Below are 27,879 nucleotides of genomic sequence, written 5' to 3'. Positions count from 1 at the left end.
TTTCTCACATACGAATGACAGTGACATGTCTATGCTTCACTTGCACAGGCGCCGCCTGGCGGGATAAAATGTCAGTGTGCCTCCTCATTGTATTTGTGCATCTAATAAAGCAGATAGTAATAAAAGCTTGCCATTTTTACAGAAACTGTACCCCTAAGTTCTGGCGGTGAAATTAAATCAAATTTTGTATACTTTTTATACAGTTAGTTTACAAATTACGATGAGATATTTGAGATAAGCCTCACCTCTGTCCGCGTCTAGTTCCTGCGACTGTGAATTAAATCTGTGATTCCTGAACCAGTGTCCACTGCCGACCTCTGATGTGTGATCCAGCTCTATTTATGGTGTGTGTCAAAAGGACATTTAGTATTTACACAGCAAAAACAAAAACACAACATAGTGCCAGTGGCAATCTGCAATTTACTACCTTTTAAGTATAAGCTTTTGCGCAAAATTGTTAAATTTTCTTTAGGGGATAGTAATTTTTTTTTCTAATGACCTAAAGTCAAAACTCAGGATTCAATTCGATACAGATACAGATAGGTCAAATTATTGCAGATTGCCACCGGTACAAGCAGAATTATACAGAAGCACAAAAGCATATGCAAAAAACAACATTTAAACATATGCCTCACCATCACATTGTATGCAAAAAATAACCATTCAGCAAAACAACATCAAGATTAGAGGTAGAATTGAATGCTCGGTTTTTCGGTTTGTTGAGGTTCATAAGTTTATGGCTACGTTGTTTTCATCGTTGTCTGATGTAGATGGCAGCTGTCATCTCAGTTTACTGTTCTGATCATAACCTTATACAAGTTAGTTTTTGTAAATATATTAAAACGACAGCTGTCTGTCGCCCGCATCAAGTTAGGAACATTGAAAACATCGTAGTTAGACTTTAGAGTAATATCGTCAAGATAATTTAATTTCGTAAATTAAATAAGTCTTGATCGCAATTGCGCATGTATAACATAGGTGTGTTATTAAAGTTTTCGGTCGGTAGTCATGAATGGTAAAGAAAAATAACATTCATTTCGAAGTCTCTTATACTCCGTCAGCCTTAGTGCGTTTTCACATTATCCGGTCCGATATCGGAAGGATTTCAAAGGCAAAAATCAAAGATGGCGAGTTAAATGTATGGGATATCGGTCGTACATCCGATATTGGATCGCATAATGTGAAAACGCACTTAAGGAATTCATGTTCATTTTTTTTATTTGAATTATCCTGACGATATAAACAAGTTTTATTTAATAAAAATATAAGTAAAATTATAATAGGGATTTGTATTCAGGATGTAAGTATCCGCCTCACTCCTTTATGATAAATGGTATAAAAGTATTAGGAGTAAGACAGTACACCGTGTGTATCACACGAAATATTGAACGCGTATGTTATCCTCAATTTTAATTTCACGCTGATATTGAAATCACTTAAATGGCATGCAATGGTAGGTAAAAGTGATAAAAGCTAGGTGCTTGAATAAAAATATTAAACTAAAATGTCTAATGATATGCGACATACGACACCGAAAGCGATAAAAAACAACAAGATTGTCGCAGTGATGTAATTGTACGCAAAAATGAATGAATGTCTTATTCCCTAAATACCAAATTACCCTTAAAATGTAATACAACATTGAATGGCAGAAATCAACAGATTATTGGAAAAATAAAACCTTTTTAAATTAGGGACGAAAATACTCCGTCAAAAAGATATCAGAAATTTAAAAAGCCCGATGAGGAAGAACCTCAGAATAAAGCCTACAGAAGACAGAATAAGGAATAATGGAAAACGCTACTCGTAAGAAATGAGGAAGCCTATAAATTTCGCCATCAATGGATCCCAGAGGATTACCGGTCGCATTACATTTAACAAGTTACTTAGTATCAAATATGGAACTACGTGGGTATCGTGGCATTATAAATCTAATGAAAGTGTTTTTTGTCTTTAGGAAAATATATTCTTTCGTGTGCGTGTGTTTAGTGAATATGATAAGGAAAATATAGATTTTTAGTAGAAGATTAGTCTTACCAGGTTGTTGTGTGTAACTAAGCTGCGGTAATAAGAAGCACGTGAGGACCTTCTCCCCCGTGGCCTCGTCATTGTCAGTCTGGAAGGTGAGCAGGGGCTGAGCCTGGTTCTCTGACAGCCAGACGGCCTTCAACTCTAAATTCACTAAGTCATACGGTAAGTACTGCAACCTGTAAATTGTAAAAAATGTTTTAAGAATCAATCGACAGAAGAAGCTTAAACCGACACCAATCTATCTAATTCGCTATACCAACATGGTAGGGTGAACTTTTGGACAATGTTCGATAAACGAGGATAAGTTTGGTATGTCATCATGTATTAAAAATATTTCCCAAATAGTGTGGAGGATCCTTATATGGCTACACTTTTTTTGTAAAATGGTTTCTGTTTTCGACTATTCGAGAACAAATTTGGTTTAGCCTCCATATGACGGATGAGCAAGAGCAGAATAAGATGGCGTGCGATGATTCTCTAACAACACCGTGTCAATTAAGAGAATAGTTACAAATACCTATAAATAAAGTGCAGTAGAGGTTTTTCCTTACCTGTTCCCACTAACATCCAACACATGCAACGATTTACAGTTACCTAGTTCATTAGGTAATTTCGTTAATTTGTTATCTCTTAAGCTCAGCACACCCAGCAACGTCATGTTGCCAATCTCTAATGGTATTTCTGCTAAGGAATTTCTATCTACATTCAGTACAGTTAATTCTTTGAGATTCCCCATAGATTTAGGCAGTTCCGTCAAGAAGTTTTCCGTTAATATTAATTCTTGTAGATTTGTACACCTGGAACATAAGGAATAGAATAACAGATTAGTGTAAAGTAGTGTCAAAAACTAACAATGTAACAACGTTAAAATAATATACACTTCCTTCCGGCTAACAGTATGGAAAGCAATTTATATTACAGTAGAAAATGGTTTTTTTCAGTGATAGATTTTTTACTACTCAATCTAATTGAACGTTTAAAAACAAAACGATATTAAGCTATTATTGACGATATTAGAAGTAAATTACTCAAATTGAGGTTATGAAACTTACAAAGTCAACATTTATAAGGGCTTTACAAGTACATACACAGTGGGCCCGAATAACCCGAAAGATTTTAACAGTGTATTCCTGACCACATTTAGAGACTAATTTGTCATATAAACTTTTCTGGATATCGCCTAGTTTCAGAAATATTTTATAACCAATTTAAAAAAAAATCTTGTTACTCAGTACAAAAGGCGTTTTTAATCACAATCATAATAATCATAGTCTTTATTGTTTGTCCGAAATGGGTTAATGGCGTTGATGCCATTATGGAGAATAGTCACTATCCTCCTCATTGATAGATGTCAAAAATGAGGTTTTTAGAAATAAGTACAAAAGTGATATAATATTTTTTGTTTCTTTTTACATGAAAAAGGCGTGGTTAAAATCTTTCGGGTTATTTGGGCCTACGGTGTATATAGGCAAGCATTTTGGCGTACTCACCTTCCTACATTTTCATTTAACGTATGTAACCTATTTTGGTCCAGTTTTAGTATAGCTAACTTGGATAACTCTCCGGTACCGTCTGGTATCGTTTCTAGCATGTTTTGTGAGAGATGCAAGTCTGTTAGGGAGCAGAGCCCACCGATCGCCTCTGGAAGTTTCTCTAGTTTGTTTTCGCTGACGTCTAGACAAAGAAGGGCCTTCAGGTTGCCGATTTCAGGCGGCAAATATTGTAATTTGTTGTGGTCCAACCATAATTCTTCAAGTGCAGGCAGCTCTCCGATAAACCCAGGCTGAAAAGGTACAAGAAAATATGTTAACTTATCTTAACATTCTTGTCAATGTGACTCACAGATAAGGATAATCAAAACAAATGTTTCTTACCAGTTCTTCGATTTCATTATCTCCTAAATCTAACCTCTCTAGCTTGGTTAGATTTTTTAAGGACTCGGGTAGAGATTTCAGTAGATTTTCTCTCAACTCCAGCGACTGAAGGGAGATCAAACTGAAAATGAAAATAAAAGAGGATAAGTACAAATTCGCACTTCTGTTAACGCAAGGCATCCATGTATTGTATGTATTTTCAATGTTAAATAAACTCAATGTCTGCGAGCATATTACCATAATGATATGACATAATAGTTTGATGAGACAAGTCAGCGAGGTGGAAACACAATGGAATTGCTGACATTAAGTGTCGATTGGACTCCCACTGCACTCTACCGGTATTCCATCAACTTTTCTGAATAAAACGTTACTTTATGAATCTGTAGAAATATACACAACATTTTGCTCAAAACTCATTATAATAGTTCTAATACAGTAAAATAAGAAATATGACCTGTTTTTTCCTCCGCCGTCTGCAATTCCACGTTATTAGATACTAGCTTTTACCCGCGGCTTCGCCCGCGTAATAAAAGTATTCTTATTCAAACGTTTACAAAAAATAAGATTTTCATTTGGATTCGTAGGTTTCTATGTAGGTACATTTGTCCGCAATTATTTCGATTAAGGTGCAGCGGGGCATTATACTTCTACATGTATCCACTGAACACGCTTACCATATATATTCCCCGTCCCCGTAGGGGAGGGTATCCCTATTTCTATCCCTATCCCTATCCCTATCCCTATCCCTATCCCTATCCCTATCCCTATCCCTACCCTTATCCCTGTTCCGGCTCGTCCCCTCCCGTCTCGTCCCGTCCCGCCCCGCCCCGCCCCGTCCCTGTTCCTGTCCCTGTCAAATTATCATGTTAGGCGGTGAATTTTGAAAAATCCTTTCTTAGTGCTCTTCTAAGGAACTTACGTGTAATTTGAAATCTCTTGAACCAGAAGTAAACATAAAAAAGAAATCCATATGGCTATTTTCGATATTTAAACCCCATTGCACCACAACAGGGGAAAAGGTATTTCACTTCCGCCACGTCAGATTTTAAAAACGTTGTATTTATCGTGATCAGCGACCCGATAAACCATAAAAACGATACCCATATTGGTTTTTTGACATTATCACCCCTTTTCACCCTTTTAAATGGTACATTTTTAAAAAACTTGAAACACGTATTTAGTCATATGTCTTTAGCAATCCTCCTGTGAAGTTTCGCATAAAACAGTGAAACTAACATTGTTTCCCCATACAAACTTTGAACCCCCATTTGACCCCCTTAGGAGGCGAATTTTGAAAAATCCTTTCTTAGTGCTCCTTTACACTATATAAGGAACCAACGTGCCAAATTTGACATCTCTAGGACCAGCGGTTTCAGCTGTGCGTTGATATGTCCGTCAGTCTATATATTTTTTATATTTAAACCCCATTGCACCACAACAGGGGAGAAGGTATTTCACTTCCGCCTCGTTAGATTTAAAAAACGTTGTATTTATCGTGATCAGCGACCCGATAAACCATAAAAACGATACCCATATTGGTTTTTTGACTTTATTAACCCCTTTTGACCCTTTTAGGGGTTAAATTTTCAAAAAATCTGAATCACGTATTAATTCATATGTCTTAAGGAATCTTCCTGTGAAGTTTCGAATAAAATAGTCAAACTAATCTTGTTTCCCCATACAAACTTTGAACCCCCATTCGACCCCCTTAGGAGGTGAATTTTGGAAAATCCTTTCTTAGTGCTCCTCTACACTATATAAGGAACCTACGTGCCAAATTTGAAATCTCTAGGACCAGCGGTTTCGGCTGTGCGTTGATATGTCAGTCAGTCAGTCAGTCAGTCAGTCAGTCAGTCAGTCAGTCAGTCAGTCAGCTTCTTCTTTTATATATTTAGATATATATTTTTTGACGAATCCGAAAAGTAACAACTTCGACGTTTAAAAAGTTGTTTTCCAACCATCAGCACACGCTGTACTGAATGTCTTAAATACTTAATATATACACTATTTGTGAACATAGATATAACACATAAACACAACTATAAATTTTCATTGTAGAGTATGTGCCTGCTGAGCATTTAATATACGAGAATAAATTTCTCAGCATAGTTTTCTCAAAACGCAGTAAAGAATATTTCTATCAGTAAAGAATGTAGGCTATGCAGCATAAATCCTATTACAGTAGTATAATTAAATCAGAACCAGTTATACGACGTCTTAAAATAAATGCTGTAATGTGTGTTTACTTGAACTGTACAGCTAGCCATGATAAAACGTGTTTCACGTACTCGTACTACAAATATCGTGAAACTGTTCGCATAAACAACACGTTACTGATAAGAGGTGTTAAACGCATTTCTAGGTTTGTCGGAAACAACTAAGTAGGCCGAGGTCGTGCATGTGGGGTTCAAGCAAAAAGATCAATTGAATTGATTTCAGTAAAAAAAATGTAGAATAATTATCCATACTAATATTATAAATGGGAAAGTGTGTGTGTCTGTTTGTTTGTCCGTTTTTCACGGCTAAACGGAGCGACGAATTGATGTGATTTTTGTAGTGGAGATAGTTGAAGGGATGGAGAATGACATAGGCTACTTTTTGTCTCTTTCTAACGCGATCGAAACCGCGGGCAAAAGCTAGTTTATTATAAACGCAATTGTTTTACATTTAACACCAATAGTCAAAAAATATCTTTTAGTGAAAAACTACTTATCTATGTCGTGACAGAAGCTTTAGTTTCCGCAACTGTCCATTTAATGCTCCATAATGAGATTTAGCATTGTCACTGACAGAATGTCATTGTACTGTTCTTCAATGACATTGCCATTATGAGCACCAATTGTTTACTGACTAACAATATTTATATGAACGTTAAACATTTAGAACCTTGAACCGCATTCCTAGGCAGATGTCGTAGTTTGTGCCTCCGTTAGCCTCCGAACCGCAAGTACGACAACCTAGGGTGAATCATCAACAGACGTCATTCCGATGCGTTTGTACATTTACACTTGGTTATTCCATTACGATCATTAGAAACCTGTGGCAAGTGTGGCAACTAATGCTTCAATTACTAAACACTTTGACTGTACAATAAACGAAATGTTTTCTCCTATCAATCAATGACAGATTTTATTTACTTAACTCAAGTATGATGTGCATCCATTTTTTCCAGTTTCATACCTATTTATTATTAAAGAATACATAGCACGCAGTCTTTTGATAAATATACACTACAAAAATACATTTTTTTTTAATGACGTCAGCAGCACAAATAGGCGCTTTTGTTTACATCTTACCGGACCGCAATAGCCACACGAGAACGGTTTATTAGCATTTGAAATCTAGGTTTATTACAATCATAATTAAACTAGGTTTAAGTGTAATATTTTTTGAATTGTTACTAAAGACTAAAGACACGCATAATTGCCTGATAAAAAACGGCAAAGTACGTTTTGGATCACGCATAGCGAAGAGTAACTTCTTACGTTACAAGAAAAAGTGTGGGTACGGCTACATGGCACTGGCACTCAAAGTATTTGCACCGTTTACACGCCAGTTTTAAGCCAATCATTCAACAACATCGCTTGATTTTGAAGCAAATTAACAAACACGGACTACACTGACTGCACGGACTGCATCCCAAAAATTGTTTTAAAGATATACTAGTAGTAGATGTGGGATTCAAATGAATAATAACAGTTGCTTGCGTTGCTACTAATTAAACATATTTCTTGTATTAATTACTTAATACTGCTTATCCCCAAAATGCTCCCTGAAAGCACAAACAAACTGAAGCACTTTGTAATTTCAAACTGCCTTGTTAAACCATCTCTAATGACTACAAAGGCAACTGGCAAGCTTTGTGATAAGTTCCCTTCAAGCATTAAATAGAAGGTTGTGAAAAGTAATTCACAAATATATAATGTAATGTACTAACTTCTGATTGTTAGTTTCATTCCGTGGTAAAATCTATACCACTTTAATGTATTTAATTTAATACACAATTCTATCTAAATCCACGCGGCGGCTGTTTAGACGAGGTGATTCAGTTAATGACATATTTACAGACAGACATATTTTTAGACACAGATTTAGAATTTGTGATTTCAACATGTTAAACCCTGTAGATATTGATTTAAATAAACTGCTAAACCTGTCTTGTATGTCGCCTATGTTGGGCTTTGAGAATTTGTTTAGCCTCTTATATGTATACCTGATGGCGACTGTATTTACTAAGGGTATGTAATGTAAGCATTGGGTAGCTTAATGTTACATGGTTTCATTAAAATATAACAGGGTTCGAGGATATATATAAATGGATATATATCGGATATATATCAAGCGGGGTTCGACGATATATATCAATGGATATAAATATCCGATATTTATCATTTGTTTATAAATATTGCAATACAAAAATGGTTTAAAAAATGTGACATTGTTAAAAATATAGTTTTTTTTGTGTTTGTTACTGTTCTTCTACTAAATGTTATGTTTTTTAGTAGAATTTTCCTTATCTAAAGTTGTATTCATAAATAATGCAACAAAATAATACTATGCCTTCCATACAAAATGGATATATATCAAAGCTGATATATATCCGATATATATCATAAATATCCGATATTTTGATATTTATTATAAATATCGGATATTTTCGAACCCTGAAATATAATTTCCTCTATCCTCATGTGATCTATATTTATTTTGATCTATTAATCTATCTGAACAATTCAGTGACATGCCACCGGCATTTGTCACATAACTACGATATAAAAAGGGCGTTAGTAAGAACGCCTTACAAGATTTTTCTACACATTTCGACATGTGGAATCTTTCAATGAGGTCATATGCTTGTCGCCACTTGCCGGTCCCACAGATACCGTTTCAAGAACCCTTACCTTTTCACCACGGGTAGAAAAGTTCAGAGGGAGTGTCTCATTTGTCAGACATTGCATGTGCATGTGAAGAATTAGGCATTTAGTGAACTTACTCATTTTATGTGAGGTATATACTAATGAATTTATATGGTTTTTTTTTTACAATAATTAGAATCGATAAATAAATACGCACTGATATTATGGAGTAATATTATTAGTCATCTCAAGCGTGACCAATCGACATTGACGGTGACAGAAAACATGAACGTACAGGATCACCTTTCATGACAAGATAACCGCGTGTTCTTGATTTTTATAAAACAAGACAATTCTATGAAACCACATGCGTTAATAATACAGAAAAGGCCGTTAGAATGAGCAAGTAAAAAGTAAGCAAGTTAAGATAATGATGTTCTAATTGTTTCTATTGTAACGAGCTGACGAGACGACAGAGCACTCGGTTGGATAAGCAAGTATTACAAAATAAAGACCACTGACCTTATTTGTCACACTAAAGAATTCAGTGAACTAACCAAGTCATGTTTTCTTAAGAAATATAATATAGTTCAAAAACCTATATTTCAGAAAACAGAGATAGAAATTTATTACAAAAAGAAAACGAATAAACAGCGATGATTTGATGAAAATTTAAGGATATAGCACAATTGAGGTAATAGGCATACAAATGAATTCACCATAGTGTTTGTATAGTCAGTATAGTCCACCTATCAAGCTCGCTCGACCGCTCCAAAACTTTCCCGTTCAAACTTTCGCTTTCGCATGTACATACCTACTTAGGTACTTGTACTTATATATAGACCCAGGTGATTACTGCATACAAATCCCGTTGTGAACATTTTCAACCAGCCAATCACTTTCACAGCCACAAATTAACCGATATAAATTGCTTTGATCTCTAAGTGATCCTCGAGTCATTACGATTTGAACTCGGACAAAGATTTGGGGTTTTTACCGTCGCGTCATTATGTCATTTCCTAAAAAAAGTATTTGTTATGGCATGACCGTAAGCGATTGTACCTCTGTTATTAAATTAAATGATACTTTGTTGCTTATTGCTTAGGGTATCGTAGATGCAAAAAAATCTGATAACAATGGTATATTGTTAGCTATGGTCGTTATTGAAGACCTCACAATTTTTCTGTCCATTCGATAGCATTGAGGAACGATAATGAGCGGTCAACATCATGACTAATACTCAAATCATTCAGGGTTACCTATGTGTATGTAATCAGTTGCATCACTCATATGAAGGTCATCAGAACAATCTCACACCTAAGGATGCCGAATACCGGGCAAAGTGGAGAAGACTGAGCCGGAAAGCGGACGCTGGCGCTAGGCCAGGAAAACGCTAGGTTGAAGAAGAAGAAGATCGGGCATCTCACCTGCCAAAATCACTGGGTAGACTGGTGAGCGACATATCGTTGAGGCCCAGCACGGTGAGAGCGCGGAGCTGGCTGAAGCCGGCCGGCAACCGCGGGATCGGGTTGCTGCTGAAGTCCGCGATCTGCAGCGCCCGCAGCTTCTTGATGTCCTCGGGAATGTCGGGAATATCTGGGGAAACAGGGAATATTAACAAGTGGACACATTATACGATTACTTTTCGGTAACTTAGGGCATCCCTATGTGGTTTAATTTAGGTCTGCCATGTTATGTTACACGGGTAACATACACTGGTGACAGTGGTGACCTAAAATACTCTCTAATAATTAAAACATGTGTATAAATTAGTGAATATTTTTGCTTTCTTAAATGGCTCTAATTTAATATCTTTCTGACTTTTATTACTCGGACTTTAATAACATAAACTTGATTAAATTATTTGTAGCCGACTAGTCAGGCAAGTTCAAAACCATGGCCTGAAAATGATGACTATAAAAGGGTTCGCGAAACGTTCTCTGCATCTGTAATGCTTTTGACTGGACGTTTATAGTAATCGAAGGCTGACGTACTCGGCACATGAACAAGAAAACAGCTTTATTTTTAAATTTATTTTTTGCTAACTATTGTGTTGTTACACAAGAAGTTCGAAATGTTTTATTCAATTTGCTCGAAATTAAGTTTTCGATTTACTTAATTCGTTTTTAAAAGAAGCGAAGAACAATTTGTTCGCTAAAGAAAATATTTGTTCATTTCTTAGCTTCATAGAACAAAATTTAGTAGAATTAGAATATTTATCAGACCGTCTGTTCTTTACGATAACGTTAACAAAGTTTGTTAACCGTTAAGAGTACTAGGGCAAGAAACTTTATTTCAAAAGATTATGTATTCACTAATGATTTACTTCGTGAATATTTAGAGCTAATTATTAAGTCATGTGTATAAGAGTGTTAGGTACTTATTTAAGTAGATTTATCGGTACCGGTATGTAACGAAAATGCGTTGTAGAGGCAAAGCCAGGAAAACGAAAGCGTGTCTTGATTAACTTTAATGTTATATAAAACATTTTCTTTTACTTATTATTTCCTTGCTGTACTTTTTTAATACTTACTAAAATAGCAGTCAGCCAGTCAAATTTTTAAAACATATTATATATTCTGTCTGCTAAATAACAACTAAATCGTTCCCGTAGTTTGGGATCAAATTGATTCCAACAAACAGCAACAATATATTATACCTCGTGTCGGCTCGTGTGTTCATAAGTTTTGAGACGAGAAAAAAACTGACACTATAAAAAACTGAAACAATTTATTGTAATATGTCAAACATAGGACTATCGATATACAATAAATAACTAATAAATAAATAAAATTTACTCGAAATGACCGCCTCGTTTTTTATTATACAGGCCTTTAAGCGGGCTGGCCACTCGTCAATAGCGGCACGCACCTTTTCTATGGGGATTCGTTTCGATTCTCTCACTAGCGTGCGTTTTAGGGACTGAAAGTTCGGATGTGTTTTTCGGCATGCTCTTAGCTCCAACTCTGTCCACAAAGCATAATCCAACGGGTTTAAATCGGGGCTTGACGAAGGCCATTCGTCAGTCCTAATAAAGCTGGGTAAATTGTCTTTTAGCCACTTCTGGGTAGATTTCGCTTTATGAGACGGGGCAGAATCTTGTTGGAAAATCCAGTCTTTTCCAGTGAATAAGGTGGGATAAGGGTTTTACAACTTTCTCTAGTATGTCATTCTGATAATTTTGTGCCTTGACTTTGACCCCCTGTTGACAGAAATGTAGCAGAGTAACACCTTCATACGAAACGCCCCACCATACCATGACGCTAGCACTAGCAGGGTGATGGGTACGTTGGACGTTTCGCACGTTAGCCTGGTTGTCCTTCGAGCTTTTTGCATAGATTTTGTTATTTTGTCTGTTAAATTTTTCAACTGTAAATATTTTTAACCCCCGACGCAAAAACGGAGGGGTGTTATAAGTTTGACGTGTCAGCCTATCTGTCTGTCTGTCCCGTCTGTCTGTCTGTCTGTCTGTCTGTGTGTGTGTCTGTCTGTGGCATCGTAGCTCCCGAACGGATGAACCGATTTAGATTTAGTTTTTTTTGTCTGAAAGCTGAGTCAGTCGGGAGTGTTCTTAGCCATGTTTCATGAAAATCGGTCATTTATGTCGCAGTCGGGGGTTTTTTCAAAATTGTAATTTTGTGGTTAGGTTATTTCATCAGTGAATAAATTTTTTTTAGGATCGTGTGTCCTTAGCAGCATCCGACATCGAACATGCCGCATTTTTCGAAGGCGATCATTTAAATAATGAACTTTTCTCCGATTGTAGGCCTTTACTTAAGATCATATTTAAGAATTCTGTTTACGGCACGGATTACGGCGGAGTCGTTCCCTGATCAATTTAATATTTGCTGGAGTCCTTACCGATCGCGGACGGCCGGTTCTTGGTCGATCAGCAATTGATTGGGTGTCCCTGTACCTCTTCAAGGTATAATATACAAAATTGCGACTAGCTCCAATACTTTTAATCTGATTGAAAATCTCCATAGGTTTTGCACCGGCTTCATACAACGAAATCACCGTTGACCGTAACTGTTTCTTTCCCGCCATCTCGATAAAACATGAATGACAAATAATCGAATAAAATATCCTTTTTTTTTCAGGCCTAGGCCTGCAAATTAAAAATATTGTCCTTTACAGCATTTTTTTTTTTAATTTCATTGGTTCCAAATTCAAAATTTGAAACACTGGATGCAAGCTGCGGGCATGTTCTTATTTCAAATTCAACTTTTTAAATTCGTCTCAAAACTTATGAACACACGAGGTGTTGTTCATTTTGATGTTAAATAATTTTTAAGAAAAAAAAACCGTCGCCTTTCGGGTTCTGGTGAAAGTTACTTGCGAATGTTGGATTATGTAGAAATGTGTAGGTATTTTTTAAACTGCTTTTAATGCTTTAATTATTAGATGGCAACACAAATGAATATACGTATAACGTTAAGGTTTGAGGAGTTTCCTCAATTCCTCATGAATCCGATTATATTATAAGAAATCGAAGCTTGACAAACTTTGACTTGAAAACTCAATATGCTTAACAAACATAACTAAATAAATGTCACTGTTCTGAACTTAAATGCATGCTTTTCTTACAAAAATACCAAAGTCACTTATGAGTGTGCCGTTCAGATGTGAGGAGTACGGTTCTGACTATCATCAGCAGTTCCACTGCACCAAATGTCACTGTTCTGGACGTAAGTGCATGCTGTTCTTATAAAAATACCAAAGTCACTATAAGCGTGCCGTTCAGATTTGAGGAGTTCGGTTCTGACCATCATCAGCAGTTCCACTGTACCAAATGTCACTGTTCTAGACGTAAGCGCATGCTGTTCTTATAAAAATGACAAAGTCACTATAAGCGTGCCGTTCAGATTTGAGGAGTTTGGTTCTGGCCATCATCAGCAGTTCCACTGCACCAAATGTCACTGTTCTAGACGTAAGCGCATGCTGTTCTTATAAAAATGGCAAAGTCACTATAAGCGTGCCGTTCAGATTTGAGGAGTTTGGTTCTGGCCATCATCAGCAGTTCCACTGCACCAAATGTCACTGTTCTGGACGAAAGTGCATGCTGTTCTTATAAAAATACCAAAGTCACTATAAGCGTGCCGTTCAGATTTGAAGAGTTCCGTTCTGGCCATCATCAGCAGTTCCACTGCACCAAATGTCACTGTTCCGTACCTAAATGCATGCTGTTCCTTTAAAAACACAAAAATCACCATATGTATGCCTTTCAGATTCGAGGAGTTCCCTCGATTTCTCCAGGATCCCATCATCAGAACTGGGTTCTGAGAAAAATGGGACCAATCTGTATGCATATACATTCAATCAAAATCGAAATCGGTCCAGTAACGACGGAGATATCGAGGAACAAACATTAAAAAAAAAAAAATAAAAAAAAACCTTCCAGACGACTTGATAACCGTCCTTCTTGAGAGATATGAGGCGACGGTTAAAAAGGGGATTGATATGATATTGTTATTTAACAACCGAAATCAAATCACTAAGTGAGAAATGTGGTACACATTTCGATCTTCATAGATATAAATTGGCTCCAATTGACGGCACTCCGTACAAGATGTAAATAAAACTATTGGGCGTCACGTACGTTACGAAGGAATCTTCGTGTCACGATAATAGTGCATGCACGGTGAAGCAAGAGAAATTGATAAGTCAGCGTTGTTACGCGAACCAAGTATTCAAAATGATAAGCGAAAGTGGACACTTTTTTGCTTAATGAAGTTTTTGAGAGAGCCCAAGCCAAGAGGGGATTTTTTAGTCTACTCGACGGAGTCACCGTCAGATTAACATATTTGGCGCCTTCCATTCATTACGTCGATTTAGGGCCGAGGGCAGAAGTCAAAGTCAAAGTCAATAGTTTATTGCAAGAACATAGTGAGATTACATAAGATGATAACATTGAATAGCAGTTCTTATGTTCTACCAAGCAAGGCATGCAATATTTAACAATTATTTACAAGTATGTACAATATAATGTCAATATAATTTGCTACACAATAATTCATTACAAATAAACACAAGGATTGAGTCAATTTATTACATTTTATAAATTACACAGCTAAGATGTCAAATATAGGCATAGATAAATTACTTAATTTCAGGATTTACATTAAATTGAGATCTTGGTAACTTAAATATTCTTTTACCGAGTAAAAACATTTGTTTAGTAGCCATTCCGTAAGTGATTTCTTAAAGCGATCTGTAGGACATTCTAAGATCGATTTAGGCAGCTGGTTATAAATTTGAATTGCCATACAGAACGAGTTATTTTTGTGAAGCTTTACTCTAGAATACGGTAGGAATAGTTTATCTTTATTTCTGGAGAAGAAAATGTCTTACAAGTATAAAATTCAATAATGTACAAGAAATACAGCAATCTTTATGACATTTTATAATTACAAAGTGCGCCACGACGGCGGCGGAAACGTCAGATGTTGACTGATAAAGGCAGCTCTAGCTAGCGATTGTTTTATTTCACACTGCGCTAAGTAAGTTAATTGCATTTGGCATTCATGCGGTTATAACTCTAACCAGGTAAAACAACCTATGGCTATATTCTTTAAGCTGAATATTACGGGGCTTGATTCGTAACGAATTTACCAAACTCAGATAGTAGGAGATACGGTATAAAAATTATTCAAATTAATTTTGGAATTTATGTAGTTATTCTAACTGTACCAACGTATGTAATGCAAGGAGTAACTACCTTCCCTAAGCCTATAATTAGTAATAGGAATAGATATGTATGTATGTTTACAGATTCGTTTTTTCTAAATTTTTTGAGTTACGGTAATTCTACTGTTTAATTTAAATTCATTCTGATGAGATCTTCATTGCGACAGTGATTAGCAAAATAGGCATTTTATAACTATGCAATTCTCGGCTGGTTTGATAATTTCTCTATGTTAACGGTAGTGCGCCCCGGTTTCCGGTTCGCGGGCTAGAATTCCAACGGGCGTGTCATCATCAATAATTTGTCAAGCAGAGCGGAGCGGAGGGAGTAATCCATGGGTAAATACAATGAAGCCGTCTGAATTAAAAGTTCCAATAAACTGTGGAGTAGGAAGTAGGTCAAACGGTGGTTATGTAAAAGAGCTCTCAATGTTTCAACATTTCCTGGGTCAAGTCAAACAATTAGTGTTTTACAGGGGCCGTCACGTTTATGTACTTGCTTATAGTAACTTACTTTGCGCGTTGAAAAACAGACTCATGTATTGTTCGGTAAGCTAAAATTTCTTGCTTCGTGTCTTGATATCAATTTCTACTGAATACGTACGAGCGAGCTCAAACTTCTACTTAGTTATTTGTTTTAAGAATGCGGTGAATGTTTTGAGGGTGTTAGCGCCGTAAGTACAACTTGTAATAGCGTGCAGCTATTTTAAGAACGGTATGCAGCCACAAGGATTCTGCTTTAAGTGCATCTTTGTTTATCAGATGGGGCGTCTATTCAAACTTTCAAAGGGCATAAGCCTGCGGCAAATAGCGCTTCCGCTCGATGCAACGAAGAACTTAAAAGCTATTGGTCAGTTTATTTTAAGTCCGTAAAATCCGTATGGGAGGAATCAAGCATCGGTACTTTGTTTATTTATTACATTAATTTGTTGCTTTAGGTGAATAATAAGTGTAACATTTTGGCGCCCGCGCCCGTAGTTGGTGACTAACGCAGTGTAAGTTGTACAGTTATTTTTAAAAGCGATACGGAAGTGTTTTAGTGTCAACTATTTAGGTGCCGTAACCATGGAGCTTCACTTCCGATCAGGAGTACATATTTAAGGCAAGGCACGTACTGCTGCGCTGTTGCATTAATTGTTTATGAAGTTCTTAGTGTCGTTATTGTGCATGTTGCACTGATCAACATATTTACACATCATTTGAATTACAATATTAGTTGTGTATTGTGCACATTTGTCATGTCATGCATTGCCCTTATTGATTCAGTCAAGTTGTGTTCGAATGTATGGGAAATTAAAAAAAAAAACCAGCTAAATTTTAATGTAATATGGACTATGGTACCTTAGGGTAAGGTGCTTTGCGCGCACTAGCGTCCCCTACCGTCCCCCTGACGCAAAACCCCCTTTTAGCACGAAATAGGTCCCGGTTTACGGTTTTTCTTCATTTTTAAAAAAGTATCAGTTAGGAAAAAAGTGTTTATGAAAGAATTAATTCTTATTAAATTTTAAACAAAAAAGGTTATATGCATTTTTTTGAACCACTTACCATATTCGTGCATTAGCTTGTTGAAGTTCGATATAACTCAGTAGTTAATGAAATAGTAATATGTTTATCAGTGGTTTAATTTCTGAATTTTGTCAATGTTTATCAAGCTACTAGTTTTTGCCCTTCTGAAGTACCTTTTTACCAAGTTTCATGCTTGTAGCTTGAAATAAAACTTGTTCCCCATACAAACTTCAGCCAGCCTCATTTTAACGCTCTTAAAGGATAAAAATCCAAAAACGCTAAAATTAGTCTCTCCCTTTTAATATAACCTTTATAGTCTTTATGCGAAGTTTCAAGCTTATATTCTTAAAATAAAGCTAGATCCTCATACGAATTTTGGACACCCATTTCACCCCCTTAGGGGATGAATTTTGAAAAATCCTTCCTTAGCGGGTTGGACTCATTCTTCGCATTATGTACCTATAACTTGCAACTAATTAGTTTTACTGTTTATGTAAATCGGACAGTTGTTGATACCTATCTACCAATAATGTAACTGTTAGTTGTGTTATATTTGAATAAAGAATTTTATTATTATTATTATTATTTCTCTTTATTTCTTTCAAATCTTAGGCTAGGCTGTTTATAATATGAATATCAAAGTAAAATACAAAACCACTTACAAAACAATATAAAACACATATAAACACATTATAAAAAACCTAACCTAGGGTGCCGCCAGCAGCGGGGCAGGGCCCAAGCTGCCGGTGGTTAGGGCTGCAGAGAGAGGAACCGTCGAACTATCCGCGCTGTGTCCAAGATCACCGCCTTCTGCATCTGGCCCTTGATCCAGCCACCTAGCGAGAGTCTCTTAAGATGTTGGTCGAGACTCTTCGCTATGAGACCGTTCGCTGAAACGACTATCGGAACAATGATCGTTGATTCAACATCCCACATGGCGGTTATCTCGTGAGCCAAGTCTAGGTACTTACTGGACTTGTCCTTCTCGGCTTTCACGAGATTCTCATCATGGGGGATGGTGATGTCAACGAGCACTGCCCGGCGTTGCAGTCGATCTATTATCACAATGTCAGGCTTATTGGCTACAATAGTCCTGTCAGTGATAATAGATCGATCCCAATAGAGCGTGGCACGACCATTTTCGAGAACTGGCGCAGGTAAGTACTTGTAGTACGGTACTTCGCGGTCCACAAGGCCGTATTGAAGAGCAAGTTGCTGGTGAATAATCCTGGCTACGAGATTATGTCTGTGCAAGTACTCGCCGTTAGCAAGATGAGAACAACCGGAAATAATATGCCTGAGTGACTCTCCGGGACGGCGGCATGCCCGACAAATGTCGACCGTACCGTCCTTCAGGATATATTTCCGGTAGTTGTTCGTCATCATAACTTCGTCCGCAATTGCACAGGCAAAACCCTCGGTTTCTCCGAAGAGGTCCCCGAATCGTAACCAGTTCACCGATGCGAGCAGATCTACATCGGGTCCCGTGAGGGCCTTGTAGAACCGCCCGTGTAGCTGCTTGCTCTCCCATACCGCCTTGCGGTCCGCAGTATTTAGTACCACAGGTTTGCGCCAGTTCTCTTTCGCCAAGGAGAGCGGCGTGAGGTTTCCGTCCACTGCCACCACATCACGATGCATCCCGCACTCGTTGTTAAGGAAGTAATTCCTGAGATTGTACACCTCACGGTTGTGGAGATCTTTGGCGTTTAGGAAGCCTCGACCTCCGCACTTCCGTGGGATGTACAATCTCATAACAGACGAGCGCGGGTGTAACATACGGTGTGTGGTAAGCAGTGAGCGGACCCTCCGATCCAGGGCGTCCAGCTCAGTCTGGGTCCACCGTAGTATGCCAAAGGAGTATGTGAGTAGAGGCATTACCCAGGCGTTAAAGGCGCGCACTTTGTTGCCTCCTGACAAAAGACTGTTAAGGACTTTTGTCAGCCGACTGAAAAAGCGCTCCTTCACCGACCGTCTAATGCCAACATCCTCAATACCCAACGACTGTGACATACCAAGGTACTTATAGGTTTCTGATTCAGAGATAGATCTGAACGACATCGTCTCAGAAAGTTGTAAATTTTCTGAATTTACAACCTCCCCCGCTGTACATGCATGACCGCACACTTATCGACACCAAACTCCATTCTGATGGCGGTACTGAAAACTTCTGTGGTTTTCAATAGCACCATCAGGTCTTGGGTGTTCGGTGCAAATAGTTTGAGATCGTCCATGTACAGAAGGTGAGAGATGACTTCACCCTCTCTCCGAAGCCGGCAACCTAGCCCAGAATCCTTCAGCAGCGTGCTGAGGGGATTCAGAGCTAGGCAGAACCATAATGGACTCAAACTGTCACCCTGGAATATTCCTCGCTCAATCCTTATGAAGTCCTGCGGGCCAGGGGGCCATCCCTGCCTCCTGGTTGACGAAGGACTGTGGTCCACTGCCTCATACATGCAGCCAGGAAGGATATTAAAGCTGCATCAAGTTTATACAGCTCCAATACCCTTCTCAGCCATGAATGAGGCACCGAATCATAGGCCTTCTTATAGTCAATCCAAGCGGCCGAAATGGCCCCCTTGTTCCGCCGAACTTGTTGGCAGATGGTCATGTCTATGAGGAGGAGCTCTTTAGTACCACGGGACCCAACCCTACATCCATTTTGAGCGGGAGCCAGAATGTTGTTAGCGACAATATGCGCGTTAATTTTTGCTCTCAAAATGGATGTAAGGAGCTTGTAAAGTGTAGGCAAGCACGTGATGGGTCTGTAGTTTTTTGCTTCCGTGGTACTACCGGACTTATAGAGCAGGAAAGTAACACCAGTTGTTAGGGAAGGTGGGAGAGAACCAAGATCGAGGGCTTGTTGAAATTGCGTTGCCAAACGCGAGTGCGAGCATCGAAACCATTTTAGCCAGAAGTTGTGCAATCCGTCCGGTCCAGGACTTTTCCAGTTCTGGGCCGTACGGGTAGCACAACTTACGTCGTCGGGGCTGATGGTGATAGCCCCCATAGGCTCGATGCTCTCGCACTCGCGTTCGACAACGGTCATCCACTCACCCTCCGTGTGTTCGACGGGCACCGACCAGATGCTACGCCAGAAATCAGACATGGCAGTAGCATCCGGCAGCCGCACGTCAGACACACGAGGGTCGGTTTCCTCCCACCTTCGGTATACTTTCCTTTGGTCGCTTTGAAAAAGACGATTCTGCTGGAATCGGTCCACACGCTTTCTGTAGCGGCGAATACGGCTTGCCCATGCATAGACTTTCTGCTTCAGGAAGTCGATGCGCTCTGTGACATTGGCCAAATAGTCGCGGGGCCTGATGTCCGTCCCCGCGAACGCCTGGTTCACAAAGCGCATTACTCGGGGGCGATTATTACCCCCTCTGAAGCAGATCAGCTTTGCAATGAGAGTCCTAAACGAGTTGATACGACGTTCGATCCGTACTTGCCATGCAGGGACACCTTCGGCGGTCCTAGTTGCACGGTCAGCGTCCGGAAACTTGACTCGAGCAACACGGCACGCCGCGATGGCCCCGCAGTACATGATCGAGTGTGTATCATCTAGATCTTTACTAGTCCGCATATATGGATCTAGTAAAGCATTTAAGGCTCCTATTAGCGCTAGATTGCGTCTATTCATGGGCAGACGTGGTAATCGTGGCCTAGGATTGCTTGTGGAGCGATACTGCGTAATCGCCTCTTCCAAAGACCTCCTCAGTTGCTCATTGGCAGGCTCACTCTCGCTCTGACTCGCGAAGTCCCCGCCGTCGTTACCGGAATCAACCCGCGGCGCCTCCGGTGCCAGGTCGGGTTCGGGCACCGGGTCCGGCGACATGGCGGGCAAATCCCGCCCCGAGGCAGGGTCCGCGCGAGTAGCGAGAGCCTCCTGGCGGAGCCGATCAAGTGTGGCGTCATCCAAACGCTTTGACCGCTGAATGACGCGCACCTGATCCGATAGCCGCTGCTCCGATACGGTGGTGGATGGCTCGAGTGCCTGAAACAGAGGCAGCATTCTCGAACGGTACGCGGATAGCCGGGTTCCCCCCTCTGTGGCCCCGTAATAGGCGCGCATGACATTCTCGTTTATTTCTCGAGTCCATGTCATGCGACGCACTACACCACCGGCAGCGGGAGCCGTGGGCGGGGCAGGATGTCCCGCAGGCCCCAAGCGTGCCGGCAGCGGTGGCCGCCCTCGTCGCGCAGGTGGTCGTGGCGGCGGCGGCGGCGGCCCGCTCTCGTCGCTCGACTCGCTGGTGTCGGCCGCGGTGGCGAACTCGTCACTCGACGGCGGTTGCGAGGAGACGGACGAGGCGGGCGAGGGTGGTGACTTTTTTTTTTTTTTTTTTTTTTTTTATTATTATTATTATTGACAACTTTTTTCTAAAATGTATACATTCCCAAAAAATGAAGAAAAACTGAATTTTGAGCCATATTTTAGGGTAAAAGGGGGGGTTGCGTCAGGTCGGGGGGAGGGGACGCTATAGTGTGCGCAAAGCACCTTACCCTAAGGTATCAAACCGCATTTCTTTTTATTTGGATTTAATTTTTTTTTTTCAAAAAACAGTTTGACCGAATCATTATGTATGTAGGTGTATTTTAAATTATTGGGTTGGTAAGAAAGTAATGAGCGAATCATAACCAATATTGTAATTTTTATTTAATTTATTATTTTAATCATTTATCAAAAATATAACGGCCTTCGTTATCTACTACTTGTCTCCATCGTTCTGGTAAAGAATGAATAGCATCGGCGAAGAAGTTCTTAGGTTTAGATTCAAAAAACTCAGCTATGTACTGTCGTAGATGGGCTTGATCATCGAACTTTTTTTCATTCAAGGCATTGCTTAGAGATCTGAACAATGCGTAATCCGTAGGTGCCAAGTCTGGAGAGTACGGTGGATGAGGTATCACTTACCAACCTAGCTCCAATAGCTTCAGCCGAGTCACTTTTGCAATGTGTGGGCGAGCATTGTCGTGTAAGAAAAAAAACTTTAGCATGCTGTGGACGATTCTGACAGATTTTTTGGTTTAAATTTTCAAGCTGATTACAGTATACTGATGCGGTAACAGTCATTCCACTTGGTAGGAGTTCCCAGTGAATAATACCATGAATATCCCACCAAACGGACAGCATAACTTTTTTCGGGTGAGGCTCTGTTTTTGGTGCCTCTATTCCTTTTTCGTTTGGAGCTAGCCACTGACGTTTGCGTGTGTGATTTATATATAAGACCCATTTTTCATCTCCAGTGATAAGATGGTCCAACCAGTTGAATGTGCATTATAATAGTCAACACAGAAATCCGTATGCACATGGGTAGATCATGATAAAGCACATGGTTCTAGATGGTGTGATATGGGAAGGTAAGGTACGATGCAAGTAATATCCGTCGGCGGTGAGGGTCGGGCCTAGGAAATTAGTCGAGCGCTCGGAATTCCGGCAACCACCGCTATTATAGGAGAGGTATCGTTTGAAAGATAATTAAACCTACTATAATTGTTTACACTTAACTATAATATTAAAGGTAGCTGTTTACATAATATTTGAAAATATGTGTTTTTTATCGAGCATGAATCGCACAAGTACTGGTAAAAAATGCTTCTAAGTCAATAAACAATAACGTTACCGCAATTGATGTAATTATAAAATTTACGCCACTATTCATGAGCTTTCTAAAAATATAAGTTTTATTGGTAAGTGATAATATAACCATTAAATTACGAATTTTGTTTCGTAGTGGTCATTCCGCCGGTCGCATAAAAATGAGCGCTGACCGTAGTAAAGTATTCAATATTTTTAAGTTCTTATTTTACGGATCCATATGTAAGAGGTATCATTTGAAAGCAAATTAAACCTGCTATAATTATTTTTGAATAACTATAGTTATAAAGGTAGCTGGTTACAAAATATTTGAAAACATGACTTTTTTTTTCGAGCACGAGTTGCACATATACAGATAAAAAATGCTTCTAACTTAATAAACCATAACTTTACCGCAATTAATGTTATTATAAAATTTACGCGAAATTTCATGCGCTTTCTAAAAATATAAGTTTTATTGGTGTATGATAATATATGACCAAGTAATTACGAATTTGGTTTAGCAGGGGTCACTGCGCCCTGTCACGATATTGGGTGCTGACTGACCGTCGCCAAATTTTCTACGTTACTCAGATCCTATTTTACTGATAAATTTGTGAGAGGTATCATTTGAAAGCATATTATGCGTACTATCTTTATTTCTAATATTTCAAGTCGAAACTGTAGAAGTTTACAAAATATTTGATTAGTAATATGTGTATTTTACTGTGCATGAATAGCATTGGCATTGATAAGACACGCTTCTAGTTCAATAAATTATAGTTTTCCGCAATTGAAATAATAACAAAATAAACGGAAAATGTATGACTTACACAAAAAATAAGTTTGGTTTGTATTGCATAAACAATTAATTTGAATTTGTTCAGCTCACCTACTGCGCACCATCATATAAATGGATGTCCACCGTCGTTGCCTTTTTCAGATTTTATTTCACTAATCGTATATTCATAATAAATATAATCTATCACGTATCGAATTTACTTATATACTTAATTGATCAGTAAAATAAAATCTGTAAAATGATGAAAAAATTAAGGCAACGGCGGTGGACATCCGTTTATATGACGATTGACCGTGCGCAGTGGGTATGGTGGACAAATTAACATTAATTGTTTAGGCAAAACTAACAAAACTCATTTTTTGTAAAGGCCATACATTTTGCGGTTCATTTCGTTATTATATCAATTGCAGAAAAATATAATTTATTGAGCTAGAAGCATGTTTCACTCGTATCAGTGCGAATGCTATTCATATACAGTAAAAATACACATATTGTCAAATATTTTTTTAACTTCTACAATTACGACTAAAATTATTAAAAAGCAACGATAGTACGCATAATATGCTTTCAAATGATACCTCTCACAAATTTATCGCTAAAATAGGATCTGAGAAATACGTAAAATTAGGCGACGGTTAGCACTTATTTACGTCACGGGGGTGCAGTGACACCTGCTAAACCAAATTCGTAATTACTTGGTTGTATAATATCATACACCAATAAAACTTATATTTTTAGAAAGCATATGAAATGTCCTGTAAATCTTATCATAACATTATTTGCGGTAAAGTTATTGTTTATTGGTCATGCACCAAGATACAATCTTAAAAATTATGAACACGGCAACGAAAATGGTATATGATGGATAAATTAACATTAATTGTTTATGCAATACTGACAAAACTTATTATTTGAAAAGGTCATACATTTCGCCGTTCATTTTGTTATTATATCAATTGCGGAAAAAATATAATTCATTGAGCTAGAAGCATGTTTTACTCACATCGGTTCCAATGCATATTTTCAAATATTTTGTTAGCTACTACAGTTACAACTAAAATTATTGAGAACTAATGATAGTACGCATAATATGCTTTCAAAAGATTCCTGTTAAATAAAATAGGATCTGAAAAATATAGAAAATTTGGCGACGGTCAGCATCCATACGTGGCCGGGCGCTGTGGCCCCTACTTAACCATATTTGTAATTACTTGGTTATATAATATCATACACCAATAAAACTTATGTTATTAGAAAGCGCACAAAATTCCGCGTAAATCTTATACTAACATCAATTCCGGAAAAGTTGTTGTTTATTGATTAAGAAGCATTTTTTACCAGTAGGTACTTGTGCGACTCATGGTCTATAAAACACATATTTTCAAATATTTTCTAAACAGCTACCTTTATGATTATAGTTATTAATAAAAAAATATAGTAGGTTTAATTAGCTTTGAAACGATACCTCTCGCATATGGATCCGTAAAATAGGACCTCAAAAATATTGAATACTTTACTACGGTCAGCGCCCATTTCTGCGACCGGGCAGAGTGACTCCTGCTAAACCAAATTCTATTTCCCACACATGCGTACGCAATGATGACTACCGAATGAAGTAAAAAAATCATAAGTCGCGTAAGTAAGATGATATTACTCTGACATACATTTATAAATTTACAATGTAGGTGGATGAGTGGTAGAAAATCCTTGTTTTGTACATAGATATATTTTAACTTTAGGTTGATACTCTTAGATAAGTGCACATACATACGTCGGATTCTAAAAATAAGTATTAATTTCAACAACCACAAACCAACACATGTAGGATTAGGTAGAGCTTAATGGCAACAATCATTTGAAACTGTTAGAGATTGAAACCAGAGCGAAAATACTATTAGTAATATTAATTAAAGCATGAAAACTAATCCCGTTTTAATTAAAATGGAACCAAGTTGAAATAACGTTAATTTGTTTTGTCTTCATTAAAGCTCAGACTCAGACTGCTTCAACTACAGTAGATAAGTACTGTAGTACCTACTATTTATGGATGTAAGAATACCGTCAGAATCAGGACATATGAGTTTTTGTATACATACTTCAAATATGATATACAAGTCAATCCGTAATCAAGATGTTGCTCAACGTAACATTGCGGTCAGTAAAAAAAACAACCTTATCTTCTCTCAACTCAAAGAACATTCCCGAACCGCAAAAGAAAATCTCATTTGCCTTCACTTAACGAACGAATTTATCGAACTGGGTGACTTTCAAGTACGATGTTCAGAATAGGACTGTATTGAGTTTATTACAGAACGTCTTTGTATTAAAAAAGGGAGAGGGTTGTCCCAATTGTTCCGTTACCCATGCCGGTGGAAGTAGGTCACGTAAAATATGAATAACTGCGATACATGTGCGCGATGACGCAACAACTGACTGCAGACGATCGCTGATTTCCAGACAATCAAATTAATGGCACGCGCAATTAGGCCGCGCCGTAACCCACTGAGAAGGCCGCTGGTTGCGCGTTTGTAAATCAGTCGCCCATTCATAAACCCGTGTTATCTAGAAACTAAATTCGAGTGAAGTCATCGTCAATATTATTTGAGTGCGCTATTTGATACGTGTTTGACTAATGGATACTTCATCATATATAAAAAAACATAAATACTTAAATATTGGCGGCGCATTTTACGCAAATCGACCTAGTCCTAAACCAAAGAGGATCGAGTATTATAGACAGTTACTGTCGAAGTAAAATGTGTAATCACAGTGCATATACTGCCATCTCTTGACACAGACCTCCTTGGACCTCAGTTTGGACCTCAGTTTTGACAATTTGGCCCATATTCTTAGCTTGATATGTGTTAAAATGTCAAATATTAATATTAGCGCCTTCTAGCTGAGCGTACCCCAAAGGTGTAATGCCATCTAGGCGACCGTACCTTTTTCTGTATGGTATTGAGGTACTTTTTTTCTTAGACTTTATCTGTCTATACGGAGTTATATATGTCTTTGTCCTAAACTAAGCATAGCTGGTTTGTACTAAGGATATAGGCGACGATATACATACTTATGTGCATAAATAATACATTATGTACATATGTAGAAAACATCACTCAGGTACAAAAATTTGTGTTCATCACACAAATACATGCCCTTTTCGGGATTCGAACCCGGGATCTCGGCTTTACCGGTTGTCATATTCTACTAACTTATTTAGGGCCAGTTGCATCAACCACATTTGACAGACACATCATCGTCACGCAGCAGATGTCTATGGAACTTCCCATACAATAAAATTTAACAAACGCTTTAACGGTGACAGACGGTTTGATGCAACCGGCCCTTAGGTATTGAAATAGAGACTTAATAAATACCATACCGTAGACTAAAATCGCATTAAATAGGTAATTAAAAAAGGCAATGGGAAAGCCCCAGGAGAGGACCTCATCACAGCGGAAATGCTGAAAGCCGACATCCCTACCGCTGCAAACGCGCTGACGCCTCTCCTGAGGAACATCTGGTCAGCCGAAGAGTTACCTTGTGACTGGAGCAAGGGCCTTCTGATCACCGTACCCAAGAAGGGAGACCTCAGTGACTGTGGCAATTGGAGAGGCATCACTTTGCTCTCGATTCCTTCCAAGGTGCTCTGCAGGATCATCTTGGATAGACTCTCGAGGGCCGTAGAACCTCTTCTGCGCAAAGAGCAAGCTGGCTTCCGGCCCAACCGATCGTGTACGGACCAGATCAACACCTTACGCATAATTCTCGAACAGGCATCAGAATTTCAGAGGGAAATGTACCTGACCTTTGTGGACTTCGAAAAAGCCTTCGACACCTTGAGATGGAACTGTATCTGGGACCGGCTACAAGAAATTGGAGTCCCCGAGAAAATAACAAACTTGATTAAGGCCATCTACAGGAACTATTCCTGTAGAGTAACTCACGACGGTCTCATCTCGGAGGACATACCGGTTCAGGCCGGTGTACGACAGGGGTGTCTTCTTTCTCCTCTCCTCTTCCTGGTCGTCCTCGATGGCATCATGGTCAAGACCAATAGAAAGCGCCGCGGCATAGAGTGGGGGCTGTCCAACGTGCTGGAAGATTTAGACTATGCCGATGATCTATGCCTATTGAGCCACACACGCGCCGACATGCAAGCCAAATTGGACGACCTACGGCGAGAGGCTTTGGAGACGGGACTCAAAATCAACACCAGGAAGACCCAAGACATGAGGTGCAGAGCAACCAGTTCGGTACCGTTGCTCATCGGCACAGAGGGTGTGGAGATAGTCCACAAATTTACGTACCTTGGTAGTGTAGTGTCGGAAACTGGAGGGACCGAAGAGGACATCGCTTCGAGGATCGCCAAGGCGAGAGCAACCTTCGCACGACTCCGTCCTATATGGCAATCGCGGAAACTGACTCGGAGAGTTAAGCTCAAGATATTCCGGTCCAACGTGAAACCCGTGTTGCTGTACGGATGTGAGACGTGGAAGGTCACTAAGGACATCTCGCAACGGATCCAGGTCTTTGTCAACCGCT

General features: G+C 38.8%; 1 protein-coding gene across 14 annotated transcripts in view; it reads right to left on the bottom strand.

Moving 5' to 3' along the window:
* LOC125242358 (protein lap4) overlaps positions 1-27,879 on the bottom strand; it is a 116,874-nt gene that overhangs the window by 67,861 nt on the left and 21,134 nt on the right. For 13 of the 14 annotated variants that reach the window (XM_048151139.1, XM_048151143.1, XM_048151149.1 and 10 more), the window contains exons 3-8: positions 10,192-10,360; positions 3,906-4,026; positions 3,522-3,814; positions 2,583-2,828; positions 2,038-2,207; positions 246-335 (exon numbers count right to left, since the gene is read on the bottom strand). In XM_048151139.1, the coding sequence (XP_048007096.1) occupies positions 246-335; positions 2,038-2,207; positions 2,583-2,828; positions 3,522-3,814; positions 3,906-4,026; positions 10,192-10,360 (1,089 nt within the window). The remainder of the gene's footprint in view (positions 1-245; positions 336-2,037; positions 2,208-2,582; positions 2,829-3,521; positions 3,815-3,905; positions 4,027-10,191; positions 10,361-27,879) is intronic. The other variant, XM_048151141.1, reaches the window with a different exon arrangement.

This window comes from Leguminivora glycinivorella, chromosome 2, assembly GCF_023078275.1.
Source record: "Leguminivora glycinivorella isolate SPB_JAAS2020 chromosome 2, LegGlyc_1.1, whole genome shotgun sequence".
Taxonomy (NCBI): Eukaryota; Metazoa; Arthropoda; class Insecta; order Lepidoptera; family Tortricidae; genus Leguminivora; species Leguminivora glycinivorella.
This window is presented reverse-complemented; position numbering and strand designations above follow the sequence as displayed.